The sequence below is a fragment of the Lissotriton helveticus genome, chromosome 2_1 (genome assembly GCF_964261635.1).
Source record: "Lissotriton helveticus chromosome 2_1, aLisHel1.1, whole genome shotgun sequence".
Lineage (NCBI taxonomy): Eukaryota > Metazoa > Chordata > Amphibia > Caudata > Salamandridae > Lissotriton > Lissotriton helveticus.
This window is the reverse complement of record NC_136059.1, coordinates 779,667,459-779,690,245: the sequence shown is the minus strand read 5'-3', so window position 1 is coordinate 779,690,245 and position 22,787 is coordinate 779,667,459. Positions and strand designations below refer to the sequence as shown.

Genomic DNA, 22,787 nt, shown 5'->3' with positions numbered 1-22,787 from the left:
TGGCCCATATTATATTCTGATGTCTTCCTGTTAGCCTGGAGAGCACTACTAAACACAGTGTTCCTGTTTGATTCTAATCTTTTATTGATCAGCAAATTTCATCGGGTGTCTTCTACCTGATAAATGCCTCTTAATATAGTGATATAAACTGATGTACTAAAATAAATTGCCCCAGCAATAGAGGTGGCTGGTACCCTTTGAAAGTGGTGGGGCACTTTACTTGCCCCACCACATTTATGCCCAAAGCCAGCTTGTGGGTGAGTGAAACTCCTAGCTGCTCCCTAACCAATGAGATTTAAGTTCACAGGGTTGACACTACCAACTTTTACAGCTTTTTTTTACTGTAATCAATCCCAGAGTGCCCCTCATTATCCAAAACCAACATGTAAGAACATTTCTTCCTCTGTGCAGAGCTTCTGTGCTCGCCCTGGAGGTGTTGCCAAGGTAATGAGCAACCCTTCCTCTGTGGTGACTCAAAGCCACAAGTGGACAAGTGGAGAGACGGGAAGAGTGGAAAGACTCAGAGGGTGAGAGAACAGGCTGAAGGGCAAGCAGAGACATTGTGTAGAGCAGAGAGACTGGGTAGAGCAGAGAAACTGGCATGGAGAGTAGCAGTCAGAGCAGACAGAATGGAGAGAGCAGAGTGGAGATCGGCAGGCAGGCTGGGGGAGTGGAGAGACTAAGGGGAGCAGACAGACCGGTGGAGAGGGAGGGAGATGAGAGGGAAGTGGACGTGTTGATGTCAGAAATGGCGCTTTTGGGGAGGGATTGAACAGAGTGAGGGTGAAAGTAGACAAAATGAGGAGCGCTGAGAGGCTGGTGGATACAGAGAGGATGGGGTGAGAGGAGAGACATTTTGGAGAGGAGAGAGGTAGGTTTGGGGAGTGCAGATACTGGAAGGTAAATAAGACAGGTGGGGAGAGAGTAGTGCTGATGGTTGGAGGATGAGTGGAAAGGCTTGAGTGAGAAAGTTTAGTAGAGGAACTAGTAGCCAATGGACATGAAGAGGAGAGGGTAGAAACATCGCAGCCCGCAGCGCCTGTCAGGAGAGGGGGAGAACAAGGCCAGACAGAATAGAGAATGGGCCGGCTGAGGGCATCCGCTCGGCTATAAGCGGAACTGTGACAGAAGGGGTCATGAAGAAGCCCAGGAAAGGCAAATACTACCTGAATAAAGGACGACCCAAAAGCATGTGCAACTCAGAATGAGGAGAGGGCAGGGAAGGGGTTGTTTAGGTTACTGTTGAAAGAACCAACTTGCATTAAGACAAGATTGTAAGTGACCCTAATGTGTAAGATACGTGATGAACACACTTTGGAAATCAATAAAATGTGGTTTAAAACAAAAGATTGGAGAGGCTTGAAAGGCAGCAGAGAGTGGTGAGTCCAGTAGGCAGAACACACTGGGGTGATCGGATAGATGCAAGGAGAGGTGGCATATTGAGAGTGAGAACGAACAGACTGGGCAGAGTACAGAGAATGGGGGAGAACAGAGAGGCTGGCAGAGGGCTGACAGTCTGGTGCAAAGCAGATGTACTGGGGTGAAGCAGTCAAACTGGAAGACAGTGAGGGGAGACTGGAGGGAGAGCGGGCAAGCTGCAGCCACAAATGACACTCGGGGGGAGTGAAACATTTGGGGGTGATAGAGGATAGAAAGGAGCCATTTGGAAAGAGCAGTAAGGCTGGCATGGGGAGTGGTGTGAGAGCAGATTGATAAGGAGAGAGAGGGAAGGGCAAGGCTGGCAGGTAAAATGGGTAGACAATACAGAACACAGACAGGCTAGAATGAGTTGATAGATGAGGGAGACGGGGTAGGCTAGGGGGAGGCGATATACTGGCGGAGAGTATTGATACTGAGGGAGAGCAGATAAATGCTGAAGACAGGACCGAAACTGAATGAGGAAGTGTACAAGCTGTAGAGGGCAAGCTTGGAGGACAGCAGGGCGATGAGCTGAAAACAAACAGACTAGGGGAGAACTGATAACCCAGGGGAGTGGAGGCAAACTGGGTTTGGCAGGCAAGCTCATAGACTTCTGATCCAGAAAGAGAACAGGCAAACCAGGGAATGTGGGCAGACCTGTGGGGAGAATGGGCAGATTGGGGTAAGGCAGTGGGCACGCTAAGGATAAAGTGACCAGACCCAGGAGTGAGGAGTAGAAGAAGCAAACTAGGGGAAAAGCAAGCAGACTTGGAGTAATCTAGTTGGCTAAGAGGAAACTGGGAAGACTGGTAGGAAGTGGGCGTGCTAAGGGCAATTAGACCACACTCGAGAAAAAATAGGCATTCACTCTGGGAAGCAGGTGGGCATGGTGGTGGGGAGTGAATGAAACAGCATTTTTAAAGCACACAGCTACTCCAAAGAGTGTCCCAGGACTGCCAGTCACCTCCACACTTAACAGCTAGGAAACACTTAGTTGCAGTGTAGCCAGGTTTTTAGTTGCTTAATGATGGAGGGCAATTCTGTCGTGACTCGAAGAGCCAGAGGGAGTTTGTTCCAGGCTTGTGTACCTAGGAACATGAAACCTCGGGTTCTGACCCTGCGGACCTTGGGAATGATAGCGGTACAAAAGGGGGTGGTAATGGACGGAGCATCTGAACCAATCAAACACTCACACCCAGTCAAAAGATCTGGGTTTAATCCATCACCGTTCTTTAGCCCACTCTGCCACCCCAGTTCAGACATGGCTATATGCAAATCAGTCTGACCCTGTGCCTCATGGGAACAGTCCAGCCCGAACTGCAAAAGCCATGCCTTCCCTGGACCAGAAACAAGCTTCCGAGGACCGGTTTCTGGCATTACAGCCGTCTTCAGCCCGCCTTGCTTGAATCCAGTGGCAAAGTGAGCAAGGGACTCACGTCTGAGCATACCCTGCCACACTTATGGCGGCCAAAAGCGGTACAAAAGGGGGTGGTAATGGACGGAGCATCTGAACCAATCAAACACTCACACCCAGTCAAAAGATCTGGGTTTAATCCATCACCGTTCTTTAGCCCACTCTGCCACCCCAGTTCAGACATGGCTATATGCAAATCAGTCTGACCCTGTGCCTCATGGGAACAGTCCAGCCCGAACTGCCAAGCCATGCCTTCCCTGGACCGGAAACAAGCTTCCGAGGACCGGTTTCTGGCATTACAGCCGTCTTCAGCCCAGCTTGCTTGAATCCAGTGGCAAAGTGAGCAAAGGACTCACGTCTGAGCATTCCCTGCCACACTTATGGCGGCCAGAAGCGGTACAAAAGGGGGTGGTAATGGACGGAGCATCTGAACCAATCAAACACTCACACCCAGTCAAAAGACCAGGGTTTAATCCATCACCGTTCTTTAGCCCACTCTGCCACCCCAGTTAAGACATGGCTATATGCAAATCAGTCTGACCCTGTGCCTCATGGGAACAGTCCAGCCCTAACTGCCAAGCCATGCCTTCCCTGGACTGGAAACAAGCTTCGGAGGACCGGTTTCTGGCATTACAGCCGTCTTCAGCCCGGCTTGCTTGAATCCAGTGGCAAAGTGAGCAAGGGACTCACGTCTGAGCATACCCTGCCACACTTATGGCGGCCAAAAGCGTTCAAAAGGGGGTGGTAATGGACGGAGCATCTGAACCAATTAAACACTCACACCCAGTCAAAAGATCTGGGTTTAATCCATCACCATTCTTTAGCTCACTCTGCCACCCCAGTTCAGACATGGCTATATGCAAATCAGTCTGACCCTGTGCCTCATGGGAACAGTCCAGCCCGAACTGCCAAGCCATGCCTTCCCTGGACCGGAAACAAGCTTCCGAGGACCGGTTTCTGGCATTACAGCCGTCTTCAGCCCGGCTTGCTTGAATCCAGTGGCAAAGTGAGCAATGGACTCACGTCTGAGCATACCCTGCCACACTTGTGGCGGCCAAAAGCGGTACAAAAGGGGTTGGTAATGGACGGAGCATCTGAACCAATCAAACACTCTCACCCATTCAAAAGATCTGGGTTTAATCCATCACCATTCTTTATCCCACTCTGCCAACCCAGTTCAGACATGGCTATATGCAAATCAGTCTGACCCTGTGCCTCATGGGAACAGTCCAGCCCGAACTGCCAAGCCATGCCTTCCCTGGACCGGAAACAAGCTTCCGAGGACCGGTTTCTGGCATTACAGCCGTCTTCAGCCCGGCTTGCTTGAATCCAGTGGCAAAGTGAGCAAGGGACTCACGTCTGAGCATACCCTGCCACACTTATGGCATTACAGCCGTCTTCAGCCCTGCTTGCTTGAATCCAGTGGCAAAGTGAGCAAGGGAATCACGTCTGAGCATACCCTGCCACACTTATGGCTGCCAAAAGCGGTACAAAAGGGGGTGGTAATGGACGGAGCACCTGAACCAATCAAACACTCACACCCAGTCAAAAGATCTTGGTTTTTAATTCATCACCGTTCTTTAGCCCACTCTGCCACCCCAGTTCAGACATGGCTATATGGAAATCAGTCTGACCCTGTGCCTCATGGGAACAGTCCAGCCCGAACTGCCAAGCCATGCCTTCCCTGGACCGGAAACAAGCTTCCGAGGATGGGTTTCTGGCATTACAGCCGTCTTCAGCCCGGCTTTCTTGAATCCAGTGGCAAAGTGAGCAAGGGACTCACGTCTGAGCATACCCTGCCACACTTATGGCGGCCAAAAGCGGTACAGAAGGGGGTGGTAATGGACGGAGCATCTGAACCAATCAAACACTCACACCCAGTCAAAAGATCTGGGTTTAATCCATCACCGTTCTTTAGCCCACTCTGCCACCCCAGTTCAGACATGGCTATATGCAAATCAGTCTGACCTTGTGCCTCATGGGAACAGTCCAGCCCCAACTGCCAAGCCATGCCTTCCCTGGACCGGAAACAAGCTTCCGAGGATGGGTTTCTGGCATTACAGCCGTCTTCAGCCCGGCTTGCTTGAATCCAGTGGCAAAGTGAGCAAGGGACTCACGTCTGAGCATACCCTGCCACACTTATGGCGGCCAAAAGCGGTACAGAAGGGGGTGGTAATGGACGGAGCATCTGAACTAATCAAACACTCACACCCAGTCAAAAGATCTGGGTTTAATCCATCACCGTTCTTTAGCCCACTCTGCCACCCCAGTTCAGACATGGCTATTTGCAAATCAGTCTGACTCTGTGCCTCATGGGAACAGTCCAGCCCGAACTGCCAAGCCATGCCTTCCCTGGACCGGAAACAAGCTTCCGAGGACAGATTTCTGGCATTACAGCCGTCTTCAGGTCGTCTTGCTTGAATCCAGTGGCAAAGTGAGCAACGGACTCACGTCTGAGCATACCCTGCCACACTTATGGCGGCCAAAAGCGGTACAAAAGTGGTGGTAAAGGACGGAGCATCTGAACCAATCAAACACTCACACCCAGTCAAAAGATCTGGGTTTAATCCATCACCGTTCTTTAGCCCACTCTGCCACTCCAGACATGGCTATATGCCGTCCATCACCACCCTCTTTTGTACCGCTTTGGCCGCCATAAGTGTGGCAGGGTATGCTCAGACGTGATTCCCTTGCTCACTTTGCCACTGGATTCAAGCAAGCCGGGCTGTAGACGGCTGTTATGCCAGAAACCAGTCCTCGGAAGCTTGTTTCCGGTCCAGTGAAGGCATGGCTTGGCAGTTCAGGCTGGATTGTTCCCATGAGGCACAGGGTCAGACTGATTTGCATATAGCCATGTCTGAACTGGGGTGGCAGAGTGGGCTAATGAACGGTGATGGATTAAACCCAGATCTTTTGACTGGGTGTGAGTGTTTGATTGGTTCAGATGCTCCGTGCATCACCACCCCCTTTTGTACCGCTTTGGCCGCCATAAGTGTGGCAGGGTATGCTGAGACGTGAGTCCCTTGCTCACTTTGCCACTGCATTCAAGCAAGCCGGGCTGAAGACGGCTGTAATGCCAAGAACCGGTCCTCGGAAGCTTGTTTCCGGTCCAGGGAAGGTATGGCTTGGCACTTCGGGCTGGACTGTTCCCATGAGGCACAGGGTCAGACTGATTTGCATATAGCCATGTCTGAACTGGGGTGACAGAGTGGGCTAAATAACGGTGATCGATCAAACTCAGATCTTTTGACTGGGTGTGAGTGTTTGATTGGTTCAGATGCTCCGTCCATCACCACCCCCTTTTGTACCGCTTGGGAATGATAGCCAGATGGCTGGAGGAAGACCGCAGAGTCCTGGAAGGGGTGTAGAGAGACATCCTCCTCCTAATGTAGCTGTCGCTATTACCATGTAGGGCTTTCTGTAGTAAACGCAGTGTCTTGAATGTAATGCTCTTTTTCTCTGGGAAGCACTCAGGCTGAGGGTAAAGTCGGTCAACTTGAGGAAGAATCAAAAAGCCCAGATGAAAGCTTGAAGACATATGGGAAATCAAGAGGTTTGAGGGGCACATGGGCAAACTGTCTGTAGACAGGTAGACTACAGAGGACCAGATAAAAACAGGGAAGCAAAATGAGGGGACGTGGGTGCAGAGAAGAAAAATCAGGCAGGCAGGCAGAAGGGAAATCAAGCAGACTTGTGGTGACTGGGAAGACTAAGGGAAAGCAAGTAGGCTCACGACAAAGTGGTAGACCCAGGAGGATTGGCAGCATGGGAGGAAAATGAACAATGTGGGGGGGGGCAGGGTAAGCAAGCAGTTTGAGGGAAAGTAGACAAACCGGGGAGAACAAGCAAACTAGAGAAAAAGCAGACTGACTGGGGGAAAATAGGCAGGAGGAAATGAAAGCGTGCAGGCAGGGGAGAAGTGAACAGGCTCAGAGGAAGTGAAAGTGAACAGAATTGGGAAGGAAACTGGCCAGACTGTGGGAAGGCTGAAGGGAAAGCACACTTGGTGGATTATTGATAGACTTGAAGGAAAGTAGGTAGGTTGCGTGGAAAGCAATCAAACGCAAGGGTAAGTAGTGAAGTGTCTTTGCTAACTGCATTAACAATGGCCAAATCCGGCCGCATCTCTGCTATTTTTCCAACGGTTGGGGAAGTAGTAATGTTTCTTTGCTATTTGCATAGCCACCAGCCACATAGTGCAAAAGCTCTGCTTTTTAACCGGTGACCAGTAAATAATTATGTTTCTTTGCTATTTGCCAGGCCGTTAGGTACATTGTCCATAATTGCAGCTATTTAGCCAGCAGCTTGATAAATAAGGAAGCTTCTTTGCTATGTACATCACTCTTAACAGTGGTTAATCTCTACTATTTACCCAGTGGCTCAATAAATAGTGAAGTTCCTTTTCTGCTTGCATGGCGTCCGGCCGAACAGATGTCTACTCTTAGCCAGTGGCTGGTTAAATAGTGACGTTTTTGTGCTGTTTGCACAGCCTCCAGCCAAGCAGTGCCTAATCTCTCCTATTTAGCCAGTAGCTCACTAAAGAGTGAACTTGTATTGCTATTTGCACAGTCACACGCCAAATCTTACATATTTTCGGCTGTTTAACCACCAGTTGGGTAAATAATGAAGTTTCCTTACTATTTGCAAGGCCACAGGTCAAAAAGTGCATCCGTCTGCTTTTTAGACAATGGCCAGGTAAACTGAAAAATGCCTTTGATATGTGCATGGCCACCGTTCAAACAGTACCTAATGTCTGCTACCTAGCCAGCAGCATGGAAATAAGAAATGTGCTTTGAAATCTTCACAATCACCGGCCAAACAGTGCATAATCTCTACTTTGTAGCCAGAGGCTGGTGAAATAGGGAAGTATCTTTGCTGTTTGCAGGCCTGTCAGCCAAACAATGCATAATCTCTGCTATTTAGCCAGCAGCTGTGTAAACACCAACGTTTATTTGCTATTTACACAGCTACCAGCAAAACAGTAAATAACCTCTCTCATTATCCTGTGGGCAAATAAACAGCAAAAAATACAATCTCTCCAGCAGGTCGCTTTATAACTGTCCCTATAATGTTTCCTTATTTGAAGTCAAGGGGCCGTATTACCATAAGTGCCCTGGGGACGCAATGGGCGTTTGCGTGCCCCTGGGGCACTTTGGTATTATAGAAGGGGCGCGGACGCTTGTGTGTTCCCTTATATAATACCAATAGCGCTGGTGCACTTAATGCGCCAGCGACACCTTCAGAGGGTGTTCCCTCATTTGCATAGGGGCGTGCCCTATGCAAATGAGGGAATTCCTTTGACTTTGCACCCACACCATATTACAGGCACGGGCGCCGAGTCAAAGCAGCCCTCAGGAGGCGCACTGACACTGCCATTTAAAAGGTGGTGCACTGTCAGTGTGCCTCCTGAGAGCAGCCCTCTGCAGGCGCTAAAGGGGGTCCCATATACCCCCCAGACATCCCCTTGCAGGCGGGTGCAGTTACTGACTGGACCTGCCTGCTGCCTGTCAGGGGGTCTCTATTTCCCTGTGAAAGTGCAGGTAGGTGCTGCTTGCACTGTCAAAACACAGAGCAGCTGTTCCGTGTTTTCACATATACGTGCTGCCAGGGCCGGACTGGGAACCAAAACCGGCCCTGGCAAAGTGCTTGGCCGGCCCCCCCCCTGCGCCCCCCGGGCGGGAGGGGGGCGAGCGCTTTGCCAGGGCCGCTTTTCAGCCGATTTTGTTACAGGGCCGATTTTGCAGCTATGCTGCAAAATCGGCTCTGCAACAAAAACGGCCCCCAGGGCCCAAAACCGGCCCCCACCCTTGCGGCCGACCGGGGGATTGCCCGGTGCCCACAACGGCCAGTCCGGGCCTGTGCGCTGCCCCCAGGGCAGTGCGAGTTTGCGACTGCCCTGGGGCAGTGTGAGTTCGCGGCTGCCCTGGGGGCAGCGCATATATCATAATAGGGCGCATATTGCTTGTTTGCGCCTGGCGCATCTTTTAAAAGGTGCTCCGGACGCAAACAATCACAATGCATAATTCGGTCCAAGGTGTCTTAACTTTATGCAGGCATATTTTAGTGTTCTTCTGCATTCTACCATTAGAGGTCAGTATAAGCATTCGTCTTTGTATAAATACTTGGCATCTCTACTCTAGGCATCCACAGAATGGAAAGTCGAACATCTATAAACAACGAGGAATATTTGTTTTAAAATATGCGTCTCTTTTATTGTAGCAATTCCAGCATGTGAAGAAACGTATCAGCCATACCCCAATGTCCTTTCAGCTTTACATCTGATGCTTAAGGCGGGGGAAATTATGTGTGGTTCTTCGGTGACGAGGAAAACACATGGCGCAAACAAGGAATTCACAGTAAAAGAAAGGAACTCTCTTGGCAAGGTAGGTAAGGATTTTTAGTATGTCGAACATTGAAGCAAGGATTGAAGCTGGAATGATTTCTCCAAATTCAATAAAGGAAATGTCATTAAAATGATCCTTTTCATCCAAAAATGTGTGATAAAGACACTGCATGATTCATTTCCCTAACAATGAATTAGCAAGTAACTATTATGTAAATGATATTAAACCAAACCTCGACATGTGTTACATCTTGATTTTGGAAATGTGTTGGGCACTACTTGGATGCCTAGCACAAGTGGCGTGGCACCAAAGGATGCCCCCTACCTACATAATGTGGCGTGAGGCAGCTGAGGCCCTGAGACTCCCATATTTCACAGCTTTGGGCTGAATGCAGTAGCGTAGCAAGGGTACCGTGGCCCCGGTGCAAGTAAGGGAGATGACCCTCTGGCTTCTGTTGGGGTAGTAAAACACAACACACCAATCAGCGGGGTTGAGTGGGACTCTCAGGGGTCTGCCCACTATGCTACTGCACCTGCTGCATGATTGCTAGCCACGGTGGCCGAATGGGGCCCTGCATTGTAGGGTCCGGCTTGCCTTGAGCCTCTGCTTATCTGCCCCGTGAGCACGGTCCTGATGGTGGAGTCGTAGGCAGAAGCGCTGTAGTTTATTCAAATGACTCACGCATGAGACTTGGAGTTTTTTATTTATTTATCCTTTGGATGTTTGGATTTTGTTTACGTTCTCTCGAACGCCTACAGTTACTTAGCTCTAGCCTTGAGTTTTTCAGATGGGTGTAAATAGTGAGCAGCGGTAAAAATATTTAACTGAGCTACCAGGTGTTTTCAGCTTTTCACCATCAAGGGGTGGAGTCATGACAGTGAACGATGACCGGTATACGCCATATGACAGAGCCGCCTTCCTTTAATGCTGTTAGGGACGCAGCCCTTTCTCCCTTTCTGTCACATTTACCAGCCATGTTCATGTTGGCAGAGTGTGAAATACTAGTCGGTATCAATCTCCGTGCAAGGCCCAAACAGAAATGATGGTTGTGTGTGTGTTGTGTGTGTGGTTGTGTGTGTATGTGTCGGCAGTTAACGTTAAAAATGAGCAATGGTCTGGCTTAAACCTGACCATGTGTCTGTTTTGAAGTTATGATTACCAGCGCACACCTCACATGCCACAACGTGCTCCACTCAACTTGTTGTTGTCCCGTCTTCTTTGTTCACAAAACACTAAGACAGTACCAATTTGATTCAGTGTTTGGAAGGAACGCCCTAAACATGTGCTTTCCAAATACCAAATCAGCATTTGGTGGCAAACTCAAGATGTGATGTGGTAATGTGTTACCGATTCGCAACTCGAGTTTCATCCATAATAAAAAAAACGTTTTGCGGTCACAAAAGGCGTCAAACATCTGGCACTATGCTCCTTAATTGTAAGGACACATTTACAAAGTTCCGCACAAAAAACATTTTAGATGTTGGTAAAAGTAATAGATATAAATTACATTCAAACAAGCATTTAAAAAATAGTCAAATTATAAAAATCTAAAAAAGTTGCAAGTCACTTTTGTGGGAACACTCTGGCAACAGATTCTGTATGTGAAATTATATTGAGTTTCACCACATCCTAAAAAATACAAACAAATATAAAATTAGATGCAAAGTATCCAATAAGACTACTCTTACAGGATCAAAAACATGTTAGTTCGAAGAGAACCCTCTACTTGGTACAAGGTGTACATTTGTGTAATGTTTTTTATTGCCGTAGTCGTAAATTGAGCTGTACATTTAACAATTATGTACATTTGTCCATTCAGACACAGTGCTGTTGCCTCTACGCCAGACTCAATCCAAAAGTCTCCCGAAATAGAGCATAAATATCAAATACATAAGTATTCTCTGCCTGAACAAATTGTGATGTGTTTCAGAGATGTAGGGCCTGACTCACAGACTGCACTTTGTGGTAAGTTTTGTAGCACTACAGTAGTACTACAAAGCTTACTGCGTTTGTAGTAAATCTGGTGGCAGAAAAAGACAAATACAGTAAATGGTCCTAGTTATTTAAGACACTTTTACAGCATTACAATGTCATGTTTTTGCCCCAGAAAATTTAAGATCAGCCAGCAGGATAGATAAATATTATCACAGCTGCATGGAGAGCAAGCACTTTTTTTGTGGATGCACACAATTTCTGCCCAATCAAAACATGTGACCCTGCCTCCCAACATGTGGGCAGAGCCAAACCCCTCTCTTACTGATGCTCACATAATTGTCTGGCAACAGTTGTACTACCAAGCCAGACCATAAACAAATTTCTACCAACTGGATCTTCTGTTTCCTTCCTCAGGGAGGAATGAACAACAAAGAGTTTCAAGAACTCTAGAGCATTAGTGTCAGTCGACACTAACTTGTGTGCTTGTGTTCTGCTTTGAGCATGTATCTGTATAGACTATTTTGCCTATGGTGCATGTGTGTTCAAGTGTAGGTTGCTGCAAGAGCGACTCATCTACCCCTGCGCTAAACACATATATCCCTTTTCTTAGGAGCCACATGCTCTTAGGGAGTGCATTTTTTGATCTGTCATTAATTTAAGAATTTCATTAATACCAGAGTTACCTCCTACCTTTGTACCAGGAAAAAAAGTAAGAAAACATACCATTCTACCCTGTGTCAATTGAATGAGAGAAGTGTGTTTGATCAGTCGAAGAATTAATTAGTATTAATTCATTGATAAATTACAGACTGTGTGTGTGTGTGTGTGCGCGTGCGTCCACACGCACATATGTGCTCCAATCGCAACACAATTGTCCTTTGTTGTATATTCTATGAAAGGGATTTTCCATCCATGCATCTCTTTATTTTTTTCTTTTAGTCTGAGCCGACCCCCATTCGTCAATCAATCTATAAAGATAAAGGCACAGAATGTGGCATGAATCCTGTCCTTTGGCACAGCCTGCTGGCTTGGTTTTGTGTTCGCAGCAACAATCCACACTTGCCCGATGTTCTAAGTCATCTTCCTGACTTCCAAGAGGAGCTTTTTAACGAAAACTGGTAAGAATCAGCCTGTGGTGGTAAGGTGAAACATGAGGTGGAAAGAACTTTCACATGTGAATGCCATTTACAGTGTATGGGGAAAGTAGTCAGCTGCACAGACGTGTTAGAAAAGGGAGGGATGGTTCTTCCATGTGCCCACCTGTGTTAGTTGATGCCACAACCTTGTGCAGAGACTTTTCACTCCTGGCAAATGATCGGGTGGCTAGCCATGTTACATTTGTCTCACTGGTGTTTATAGTGAGATGTATGATTGTGGAGTCTAAGGCCGGGAAAACCTTATTTTCCCGGCCTTAGACACCACAATGATAGATGTAGATGTATCCGGGAGAAAGTGATCTCACAAATAAGCTTATCTCTGTAATTAATTAAAATTCCTTGCTGGTTGGTTATTAATTTCCTCCAATGGATGGATCCACAGTAAGGCTCCAGCTTTCAAAGAATTTGTGTAGCTCACTGTAACTTGGGTGCACAAATACTTTAATTTGCAAGTGCAAATCCTCTATCCCAATTGACGGAATACGAATTTACACTTGTAATTTCATTTTCTCCTACACTGAACCCCTCTTCTCTTTTGGATTTCCCTTTGTGTGCCGGTCAGCTCACGGGTGGGTTGGTTGGTGTTTTAGACTGGCTTCAATTGTTTTGAAGACCCATAAAGTTGCATGTTTGCCACTATTTTCAAACCTCTTCTAAAGCAGTTTCCCAGCCTGAAACAGTCAAAACCTTCTCTTTGTTAAAGTGGGATAATGGAGACAGAATACCTCCGATGGTTGGTTTACTGGATGGGGAAATTATTTTCTCTGTGGCATGGACGTGTTAGACACCCCGTCCTACTTATAGGAATAAGTATGAGTATGCCTACTTCGCTTTTATAAACATTTGTTTAAATCATGCACTTTCTGTGACATGTTGTCCCAAGCTTCAATGCTCTTTGGGCTTGAATTCATTTCATAGGAAGAGCTCTGAGGATATCTTTGACCATGCCCCAGGTTGCATACAGGCTCTACTGTTTGCGTTGCTGTTGCTTGACAAACTGATTTGGCCCAATGAAGCAGACAGATAGGATATGTTGGCCTATAGTCCTGCTAGGTCACTCTGCACCACCTGTATCCCTAACCTTACAGAGTGACAAATGAATGTGCAACCTCACAACCCTGACTCCCCAAAGTGATAACAGACCTAGAACTCTTTTGCTCAGTCATTTACGCCTACCAAAAGAGATACCCAAGAAATACACAACCTGCAGTTTCAATATTTATTGAAGCATTGTGATTCTTGAGTAAAATACTTACGCTGCAATGATTAATAGAAGGAAACAGAATAATGTGATTAACATTACGATAATGGTGAAAAAGATGAACAATTCAACCATTTTGCTGATTACACAAAACTATATTCTTGCATACAAGTACTGTAATATAGTGAACTCCTATATAGTGCATTCTACCCTATTATATCTAAGGTGAGTGGGTCTGCCAAATCCCTGTTGGGTGGTCCAACTCCCCATTATCTGTGGGTAAGTGTCATCAAGCTGCCTGTCTTTGTGTAGATTTGGACAGCATCCCTCGCATTAGGTAACAGGAATCAGCTGAGATGGAATTCTGGCATGTACCGACCTCTCAGTGCCAGCGAAATGCTCCTCTGAATAAACAAAGGCTTGATGTTATATATACAATAACATCCTCCATGTTACCATGATGAAGCCCCAGTCAGGCCACTATTGTTTATTCCATTAGGATAATTTTGTCGCCGAGTAACTGAAAACAAATGACAACATCTTGTGTGCTGAACTTAGCTCTTGTACAGAATGTTCAAGGTGTTCTGATAGAGTGCCTACGAAGTGGTATTGTAAGCAAAACTAGTTGGAGTATTGTTATACTGTGCGTGCACGCAAATGAATGTATGTCAAATGTCACCATGTTTAGGGGAAGAAAGGCAACTTAAGAAAGAGAGCATGTAAAAATGGCGTTTCTTAACAAGGCCTAAGACCTCCATGTGACAATAGTATCACGTACATTTATATGGGCACATAATAAGATGCCTTTATATTATACAATTCATGAGATATCAAGCACATAATGAACGTCTCTCATTTTTGGTTAAGGCCTCTGAAAGAATCTCGAGTCAATAAATGACGAGCACCACAGTCTGAGAAAAGACTGGGCACCCTTGTGTTGCAAACCTCACCTGTATGATTTTGTCATGTCAAGTGCCCTATGTTAGGAGGGTATCCTGCAGCCAGCTCACAATAGCTGGTCCAGGGTATTATAAATTCTGTCTTCAAATGTATTTTCCCATTAGAAGGTCCTACAATTCCCAGAAAGCAGAGTGCTCAGAGTTGGTTGAAAATAAAAGTCGTGTTGTGGGGCCAGTTGGTAGCTGTGGTTCAGTCACTGCTGTAGGTCACATATAAAAATGATCTTTTCTATAGTATATATGTGGAGAAGGAAGGTGAAGAGAGGAAGTAGAAAACTAAAATGTGCATTTAGTTATTTTTTCATGTCTGAGAAATATTTAAAGGTAATTCTTTGCTCTGTTTGGAACCTTTTAAGCTTCAACAATAGGCTGAGTGAGGCCTTACTTCTGCAAACTAGTCAAAGTAGCCCTCCAGTGTTCCGCAGTTACGTCAGCACAGTATATATATATATATATTCATCTTCTGTTACATGGAATAACTGCACTGCGACGAGATGCACTCGCCTCTGCCTTGTCTCTCAGGCTATTTGTTCTGTGCTTCTGATACCTATTCTTTTAGTTTGGGCCTGTGTAATGCATCTGTTCAGTTATTGAGTTTGGGTCCAGGGCTCTACTATTGAATCATTTATAAACGTTATCATTACTTATAATACGATTACCACGCACGTCAACCCGTTCTTGCATGAAGTCCACTTTAAAAGTAAGACAGGTTTGAGAGATAGATTTCATTTTGCACGATTTTAGCAATGCAAGGCGGATGCATGAAATAACTCTTCGTTGCAGTATTTTTACAGTAGTCTTTTCAGTCATACAAATATTTTCCACTAGATGTTGCTGGTTACTAAGTGAATTGATGTAGGAACCACAATGTGTTCAGTTCCAAAAGCAAAGAACACGGCAGAACACCGAGGAGAGATTGTTTATTTTTGAAAAGCATGCGGACACATAAATAATGTTTAGTGACAAAAACCAGGTCCCTATTAATAATACCTGCGAGTTATGATCTTGAACTGTGGCATCCTCTCTTGTGAGTATGAGTTGCATGAGTAATTATGTAATGTAAGAAAACTTTTGTGGAATTTCTATGGGAAATTCCAACTGTACTTTGTGATGTCTTGTATTGTCGGAATAGCATTGTATGCATCTCCCACCAGGTGACATGTTGTTCATTCTATCAGGACTATGTGTACCCTGACACCGACCCTTCATCTGTACACCACCCAGGGCAATATCCCCAAACATTTCTCCCTGGTGCTATTAAATCATCCTTGGTGTTACATAAGGCAATATTTGGTGCAAACACCTTCTACCACTGTAATATGAATGCGGATTTGTAGAGGTGTAGAGGTGGTAATGTGTGATAAGAATATTTGTGCAGGTTTATTGTGTTACATATTTTTATGGTGTGTATGTTTTGAGTTATTTATTTTGTGTGTTGTGTTTTTGTTCTGCATTAATGTGTTGTGCTGTGGATGTTGTCTTGAGCTCTTTTTGAGCAATTTGGTTGATGTGTTGCCTGGTACTGTTTTGCTGCATTATTAATTTGCTTTATGTTACTGTTTGGTGTTCTGTTTTGGTGCATGATTACTTTAGAGATGCCAACAAATGCTAATATAGTTCCTTCAAAAAGCAGAACTTGTCTTTAAAATCCTGAGGACAAACAACCATTTACCTCTGTCTAAGGTGGTGAAATACCGCTGCTCCAGCTCTCTCTTCAACTATTAAATACCCCAGGTTAGCTCACAACTGTGGCAGAGACATGTTCTAAATTAGCACATTCTGGGGCTTATTTATGAGAGCCCTGCGTCACCTCTGCACCACGTATAGTGGTACATGCATGGCGCAGGACTCTTATTTCAATTTATGAAGCCACTCAAAGCCACCCAGGTAACTTTGACTGGCCTCATAAATCAGGAATAAGGCAACGCAGTGCAAATCGCTGTGTCACCTTACTCTGCGCCCTGGAGGCTTTCCATGGGCGTTGTGGGTAGTTTGACCATGCAAAATCCATGAAATTTGAGGCTGCCCCAGATTTACAAAGTGATGTAAACCTAGGGAAGCATCAAATCCTTATGCCTCCTGAGGTAAGGGGTAACAAGGAGAAATGTGTTAATTACTCCTCGTTTTTTCCTCTTTCCATGTGTGCTGCATTTTGCAGTATACATAGAAAGAGGAAAGTGCCCCGTAGGATTGTTTTTTTGTGCAGGAAGGTGCCCCTTCCTGTACAAAAGAAATCCTGCCTGCAACGGAGGCACCCTTGCACCATGGTGCAAGGGTGCCTATGTTGGCGCTAGGCGCCAGCGCAGGCAGATAGGACAGGAATGCACCGTAGTGCTTAAATACGGTGCATTCCCGCCCTTTCACTTTGGCGTGGAGCAGCGGAGCAAGGTGCCGTGCTGCACTGCCATACGGCAAAATGGCATGAATGAGGCCCTCTGTGCTCACCTTTGTAATCCTGCCCCTTTTGAAGTGTTCCTACTGCATTAGTGTTTCTACAGAACTGCACTGCTCCTTGTTTCGAGAGCTGAGCTGCATCGATTATCTCGAATACAATAAATATATGAAAAAATACTTATGTCACATTTTGTTTTTTTCGTTTTGATTTAAAAAATTTATTTTCTGTTTTGAAACATTTAGGATGGATTCGGTCCTAGCTTTGTTTGTCCTGGGAGAAGCAGCCAAACTAAACGCGTGCTGTTTGCAGGCGTTACTGGATTTAATGGGAGCTATCGTTCCAAACACTGACTTTCTTCAAACGCCGGTAACAGCATTAATATTTAAGGAAGTATTGTATATGTGTTGAGTAGAACTCGATGCAGTGGTGTTCTGGTGGGCTCTAGAGTGCATATCCATCTGTAGTATTTCCTTGACTGTCTGGTACCAACACTTACTTGCCAGGAGTATGTGCACAGACAGACATGTATACCATGTACCCCCAAAGAACAGGCCTGAGTCCAGAAAGGATACTTTAGCAGGTAAAGATATCTTCTCGTGCAGTACATTCTGCATGTCTGTTTGGTAGAGAATTGAGAATTAAATAGCAGCAGTAAAATGTATGTTTATTTTCACTGTAGGGCCTCACCTGCAAGAAAATGATGCAGTGCGGCGCTGCAAGCCATTTAGCGGCTCCATGCTGCATCATTTTCAATGTACAGGGATCTCTCATCTTAACAACCATATGACGTATTCCTGTGCTTTCCACTGCGCTGTCGCACAATTGCTGCCATGCAGAGATTATTGTTTTGTACAGGAAGAGACACCCTCCTGACAAAAACAATAATTAATGGCATTTTCCTCTTTCTATTCGTACTGCAGAGTGCAGCATGCATAGAAAGAGGAAAAGAAGAGGGGAAATAAAAGTATTTCTCCTCGTTGCACCATTCCTACGCAACGGTCGCGTCATAAAGTCTCACCCTGAAAGCCATTTTGGTGTCAGAAAACACCAACTGTACATGGTGCCTCAATCAAAAGGGATAATCTCTGGCACAATTATGACTATTTCTTATAGGGTATTATGACTTTCCCAACCTGTCACTATGGTGCATAACCTTGGCTTCTGTTTAGGTATGGACATTACGAAAACGGAAGGAAAGAGAAAAAAGAGAGAGAAGAGAGAGACCAAATTCAAAAACGAGCCCTACCTTGAAGAGGCTTGTTGAAGTTCAGAGAAGGGATATTCCCACCCTCATTCAAAAGCAACTAACATCCATATAAATACCCATAGAAATCCACACTGAAAAGACAGATCTCCATCAACTGCCCTCTGTGGCCAGTGTCATCATTTGGACAATCTGTTCATCTTGCACACTCAAACCTCTTGATGTATTAGGATAGCTCCGTCCTCTGCCCGATATACATGCAAAATATCCTGCCTTCTGACACCCTCTGACCGCCCATTTCACCCCTATCTTGAACCAGAACCTGAGGGGTCCCGGGAACGGCAATCGATATTTGAGGGGTCCTCCCTGTGGCCGCAATAGTAGACTGCTAACAGTGAGGCCTGGCGCCTGATCGACAGCCGGGACCACAGTGGGTGTACTGCGCCGTGAACATACAGCCCTGCTGATTGGGTGCCTGCGGGGCGCAGCAACACGAGTCGCCTTGCGTGGCAGAAGAGAGGCCGCCGGGACCCAATGTGCTGACACCGCCGACCGAACCGGGAGGCTGCCGGAGCTGCGGGAAGGAGGTGAAAGCCGGGCAGAGGGAAGCGGTCTCCGGGCAGGATCGGCGCCTATACGACCGGGGCGGCGCTGTGACGGTGGTGACCGGGGCCGCTCCTGTTCAACCCTCGCTGAGGGAGCTGCAGTCCCGCTTGAAGCGACCCCCACCTGCGGATCCTGGGAGCGGACCTGGGACCCGGATCCCGACACTCTGGCTGTGAGGCACCTGCTGGGGCCTTCTGTGATAGCCTGCTGTCCGCCGCGGCCGGCTGCGGACGCCATTTTGTCTTCTACAACACAGAGCCTGCCATAGGATCCCCAGTGAGACTGACGCTGGGCGAACTTTTGGCGCCACACAGGACCAGAGGACCGGAGCCGGCGCACAATACCACACACGCATGTTCACTACATTGTGACAGCACACGTGAAGTACCAGGCACACCTAGGGGGACAACTGGCATATATTTGCGGGCGAAGCCATACCAGAGTGCTCTGGAGCAACGCCGGGCGAGGCTCGGGGCTGGCTGTTGACGTCAGTGTACCGCCGAGTGGGGCAAGTATCCCTTCACTGCTCACGCCGACCATTTCCCTGCGAAGGTAAGAGCCGCATGCCCTTGCGCCTCTTTAGCTGTGTATTGGTGACGAAGTGCGCTGTGTGCACGACTCGCAGTCGTTGGGTACGTGGCTCCTGACGCCGGACACCGCGAGAGACATGGGAAGAAACAGGGCTAAGGCGCAGGATGAGGGCGCCAACGCTGACCTGCAGTCTACAGGGTCCGAAGATCCACTGGCCTCTTCCAATGTGGAGATCATACCGCCGACGGGTAAGAGCACCCAGGACGCTAAATTGGACCTCATCCTAGCTGAAATAAAGGCATCCAGGGAAGCACTGGAGCTACGCGTAGACAACATGGAGACCGGCCTGTCGCTACTACGAGCAGATCATAACAAGCTGGCGGAGAAGGTTTCTGAGCACAAGATAGCACTGGATGACCTGATCCCGCAACATACTGTTCACTCCGCGAAGATGGAAAATATGGAAAAACAAATCAAACTGCTGTGGGACAAGGTGGACGATGCGGAAGGGCGCTCCCGCTGCAACAACTTGCGAATTTTGGGGATACCGGAGCGCAGCGAGGGGAGTAACCCCACTCAATTTGCGGAGGACTGGCTGAAGAAGATTGTGGGCCCGCAGGATCTTACTCCGCTGTATAGTGTAGAGAGGGCGCACAGAATGGCGGCGATTCCACCCAAGCCTGGGGCTCCCCCGAGACCACTCATAGCGCGATTGCTGCACTATAAGGATAGAGACTCTGTGCTGAGGGTGGCAAGGGAGAAGGCACAGCTGCGCTACGAGGACAAAACCATCTCAGTGTACCCGAACTTTACCCCGACGGTGCAGAGAGCCAGGTCAACGTTCCTAAGGGTGAAGCGCAAACTACGGGACAGAAACCTTAAATATGCTCTGTTATTCCCTGCTCGCCTCAAGATAATGCATGGCAATAAATCCTACTTCTTCGACTCACCTGAGGAAGCGGCAGAATGGATGAAGGTGACGCTCACTCCACCGAATACCCAAGACCTGTTTGACGATGACCGGGGTGGTGGGCCTTCCCAACAAGAAAAGGGACGCACGCCTAACAGAACTGAGAAATGCGCAACAGGATGTAAATGTGGGATACTTGTAAAGCGCACTGTTACTCTACCCGAGTGTCCTGGCGCTGTAGACCGCTGGGGAACCCGTCCTGGTTTTCCCTGTGAGATGGTCCCTTTCTGGGTATCTCCAGGGTGAAACCAGGCATCTCCGGCATCTGTGGGGGGCCGTTGTAGAGATGAGGCAAGCTTAATGCCCAGAGTTCCCGAGTGTGTTCCCTGGTTAGAGTAGGCACTGAGGCGAGAATTATCGAGTCCGTTGACCCTGGTCCAAGACCCTGCCGCGTCGGGAATTGAACCCTGGTCCCAGGCCGTTCTCTGCTTACTGGTCTGCCGCCTCTAACCAGTGAGCCACACCTCTCCACAATCCTCGAACAGCGGTGGAAACACATCGGCCAGATCAGGGAGAACCACGAACATTGGCCACCTAACGGAGGCAGCGTTGGCGGCACATGATGCAGGAGGGCGCTCAGCTACAGCCAACCACTCGGACACGCCAACGGAAGTGTCGGGGTCCGCCGATAGCCTGCAGTTCCTTCCCAAGATCACGGCACAGGTGGCAAATGACTTTTGACTGCGACCTACGAAGGCTTCGATTGGTAAAGTATGAATCGCATGGGGGCGGTTATGGGTAAGGGACACACCAGCTAAGGGCGTCACAAACTGATCACACAAGCTCTGGACTGGTGCGTGTGGTCCCCTCCCCCCACCACATAGACATGTTTTGGACACTCCATTGTCCACGTTGGGCAATAAGGTTTGGACCCAGAGAGTTTTTCCTTTGGGACCGGAGAGTTCTGGGGTTCACAATTGGTTTGGCACTGAAGTTATGGCACATCTTACTCGCACTCTTAGTGTTGCGGAGCCCACTGGCATTGACTGAACAAGATCACAATGGGGACTGTTAATGAGTACAAGGTGTGCACCTGGAATGTTCGAGGCATGGGCTCTGTACATAAAAGACATAGATTGCTGGCACAGCTCAACAGAAGGAACGTTAGAATTGCCTGCCTCCAAGAGACTCATTTGAACAGTGTGGAGGGTGGGAAGCTACTTAAAAAATGTAATGGGCAAAATGGGCAATTGTTTGCTACCTCTTATTCTGTATTCTTGAGAGGGGCGACCGTGTTGATGAGAAACTCTGTCCCGTTTAAACTGGTGGAGCAACGCCTAGATACGGAAGGTAGATATGTCTTTGTCCGTGGGATACTGGATGGCTCCCCTGTAGTAATAGGCTGTATCTATGCTCCCAATTCCGGCCAATCAGACTTTTTAAATGCCGTTAACAGTGTGATGGCGGAATGGGCAGATTATAGTTGGATACTTGGCAGAGACTTTAATGCTGTGTTAGATGTTTCATTGGACAGGTCACATCCACCACTACAGGCCACTGAGAGTAGGAGACATGCAGCTGCTCTGAAGAGGTGGGCCGGGGGTTGGGGGCTGGCAGATGCATGGAGGAGTAAACACACGCTGAGTAGGGAATATACCTTTTACTCACCACCCCACAGATTGCACACCAGGATAGATCACGTCTTTTGCACCACTACACTACTGGGGGCGATCGCCTTGGCGGAACACATGGGCAAGACTCTGTCAGACCACAACCCAGTGGAAGTTACATACCGATGGGGCCGAATTCCAACACCGATACCTACATGACGCCTAGCGCAGGAACTCTTAGAGGACACGGTTTTCCGCACAACACTTGCAGATGCTATAACGTCATACTTTGACACGAACACTGGCTCGGCGAGTTCCCGCCAAGTGGAATGGGACGCTTTCAAAGTGTCCATTAGGGGCGCTGCAATGAGTACTCGGGTGGGTATGAGGCGTATTGTACTGGAAAGGCTCCAAGAGGTGGAAGGGAGCCTGGCTATGCTTGAGAGTGAGGCTGCTGGCACTAACATACCATTCACGCCTCTCCAGGAGGCACACATACAGCATGCAGAGCTGCTTGAGGAATTACGAGCGCTGGACTTTAGGGAATACACCTGCAGACAACATGCACAGGCGGAAAGGGTTGGCCCACTGCTAGCACGCATGGTACGTTTTGGAGGTACTCGATCAGGGGGGGATCCCAAACATCGACACAACTAGGCATAAATACAGCATTCAAGACTTACTATGAAACCCTGTATGGCCCGCCCCGACCGATACCAGACTCAGCGTTTGAGGAATTTATGGAGGGGACAGACTTGCCGCGCCTTGTGGATCACCAGTGCAAGGAACTGGCTGGCCCTATCACGGTTGCGGAGATACGACAGGCGATACGCGCGCTACCACGGGGCAAAACGCCTGGCACAGATGGCCTGCCGGCCGAGTTTTACGGTGCTTTCATTGTCCTTGTTGCCCCACGCCTCCAAGTGGTGTATCGAGAGGTGTTGCAGACGCGGGGCCTCCCACGGATAACGCTCCAGGCCCTAATAGTGTTGTTGCTGAAACCGGGCAGGGATGGCCTACACTTAGCTAATTATAGACCCCTCTCCCTGTTAAACACAGATTATAAAATACTAAGTAAGGTACTGGCGATGAGGCTGGCGCA

The 22,787-nt window shown here is 47.7% G+C and overlaps 1 protein-coding gene across 1 annotated transcript in view; it reads left to right on the top strand.

The window, feature by feature from the left end:
* The window catches only part of TMEM232 (transmembrane protein 232), a 762,630-nt gene that overhangs the window by 226,164 nt on the left and 513,679 nt on the right, over nucleotides 1-22,787 (top strand). The window contains exons 7-9 of the mRNA XM_078677355.1: nucleotides 9,053-9,216; nucleotides 12,052-12,230; nucleotides 17,067-17,190. Coding sequence (XP_078533481.1) covers nucleotides 9,053-9,216; nucleotides 12,052-12,230; nucleotides 17,067-17,190 — 467 coding nt within the window. The remainder of the gene's footprint in view (nucleotides 1-9,052; nucleotides 9,217-12,051; nucleotides 12,231-17,066; nucleotides 17,191-22,787) is intronic.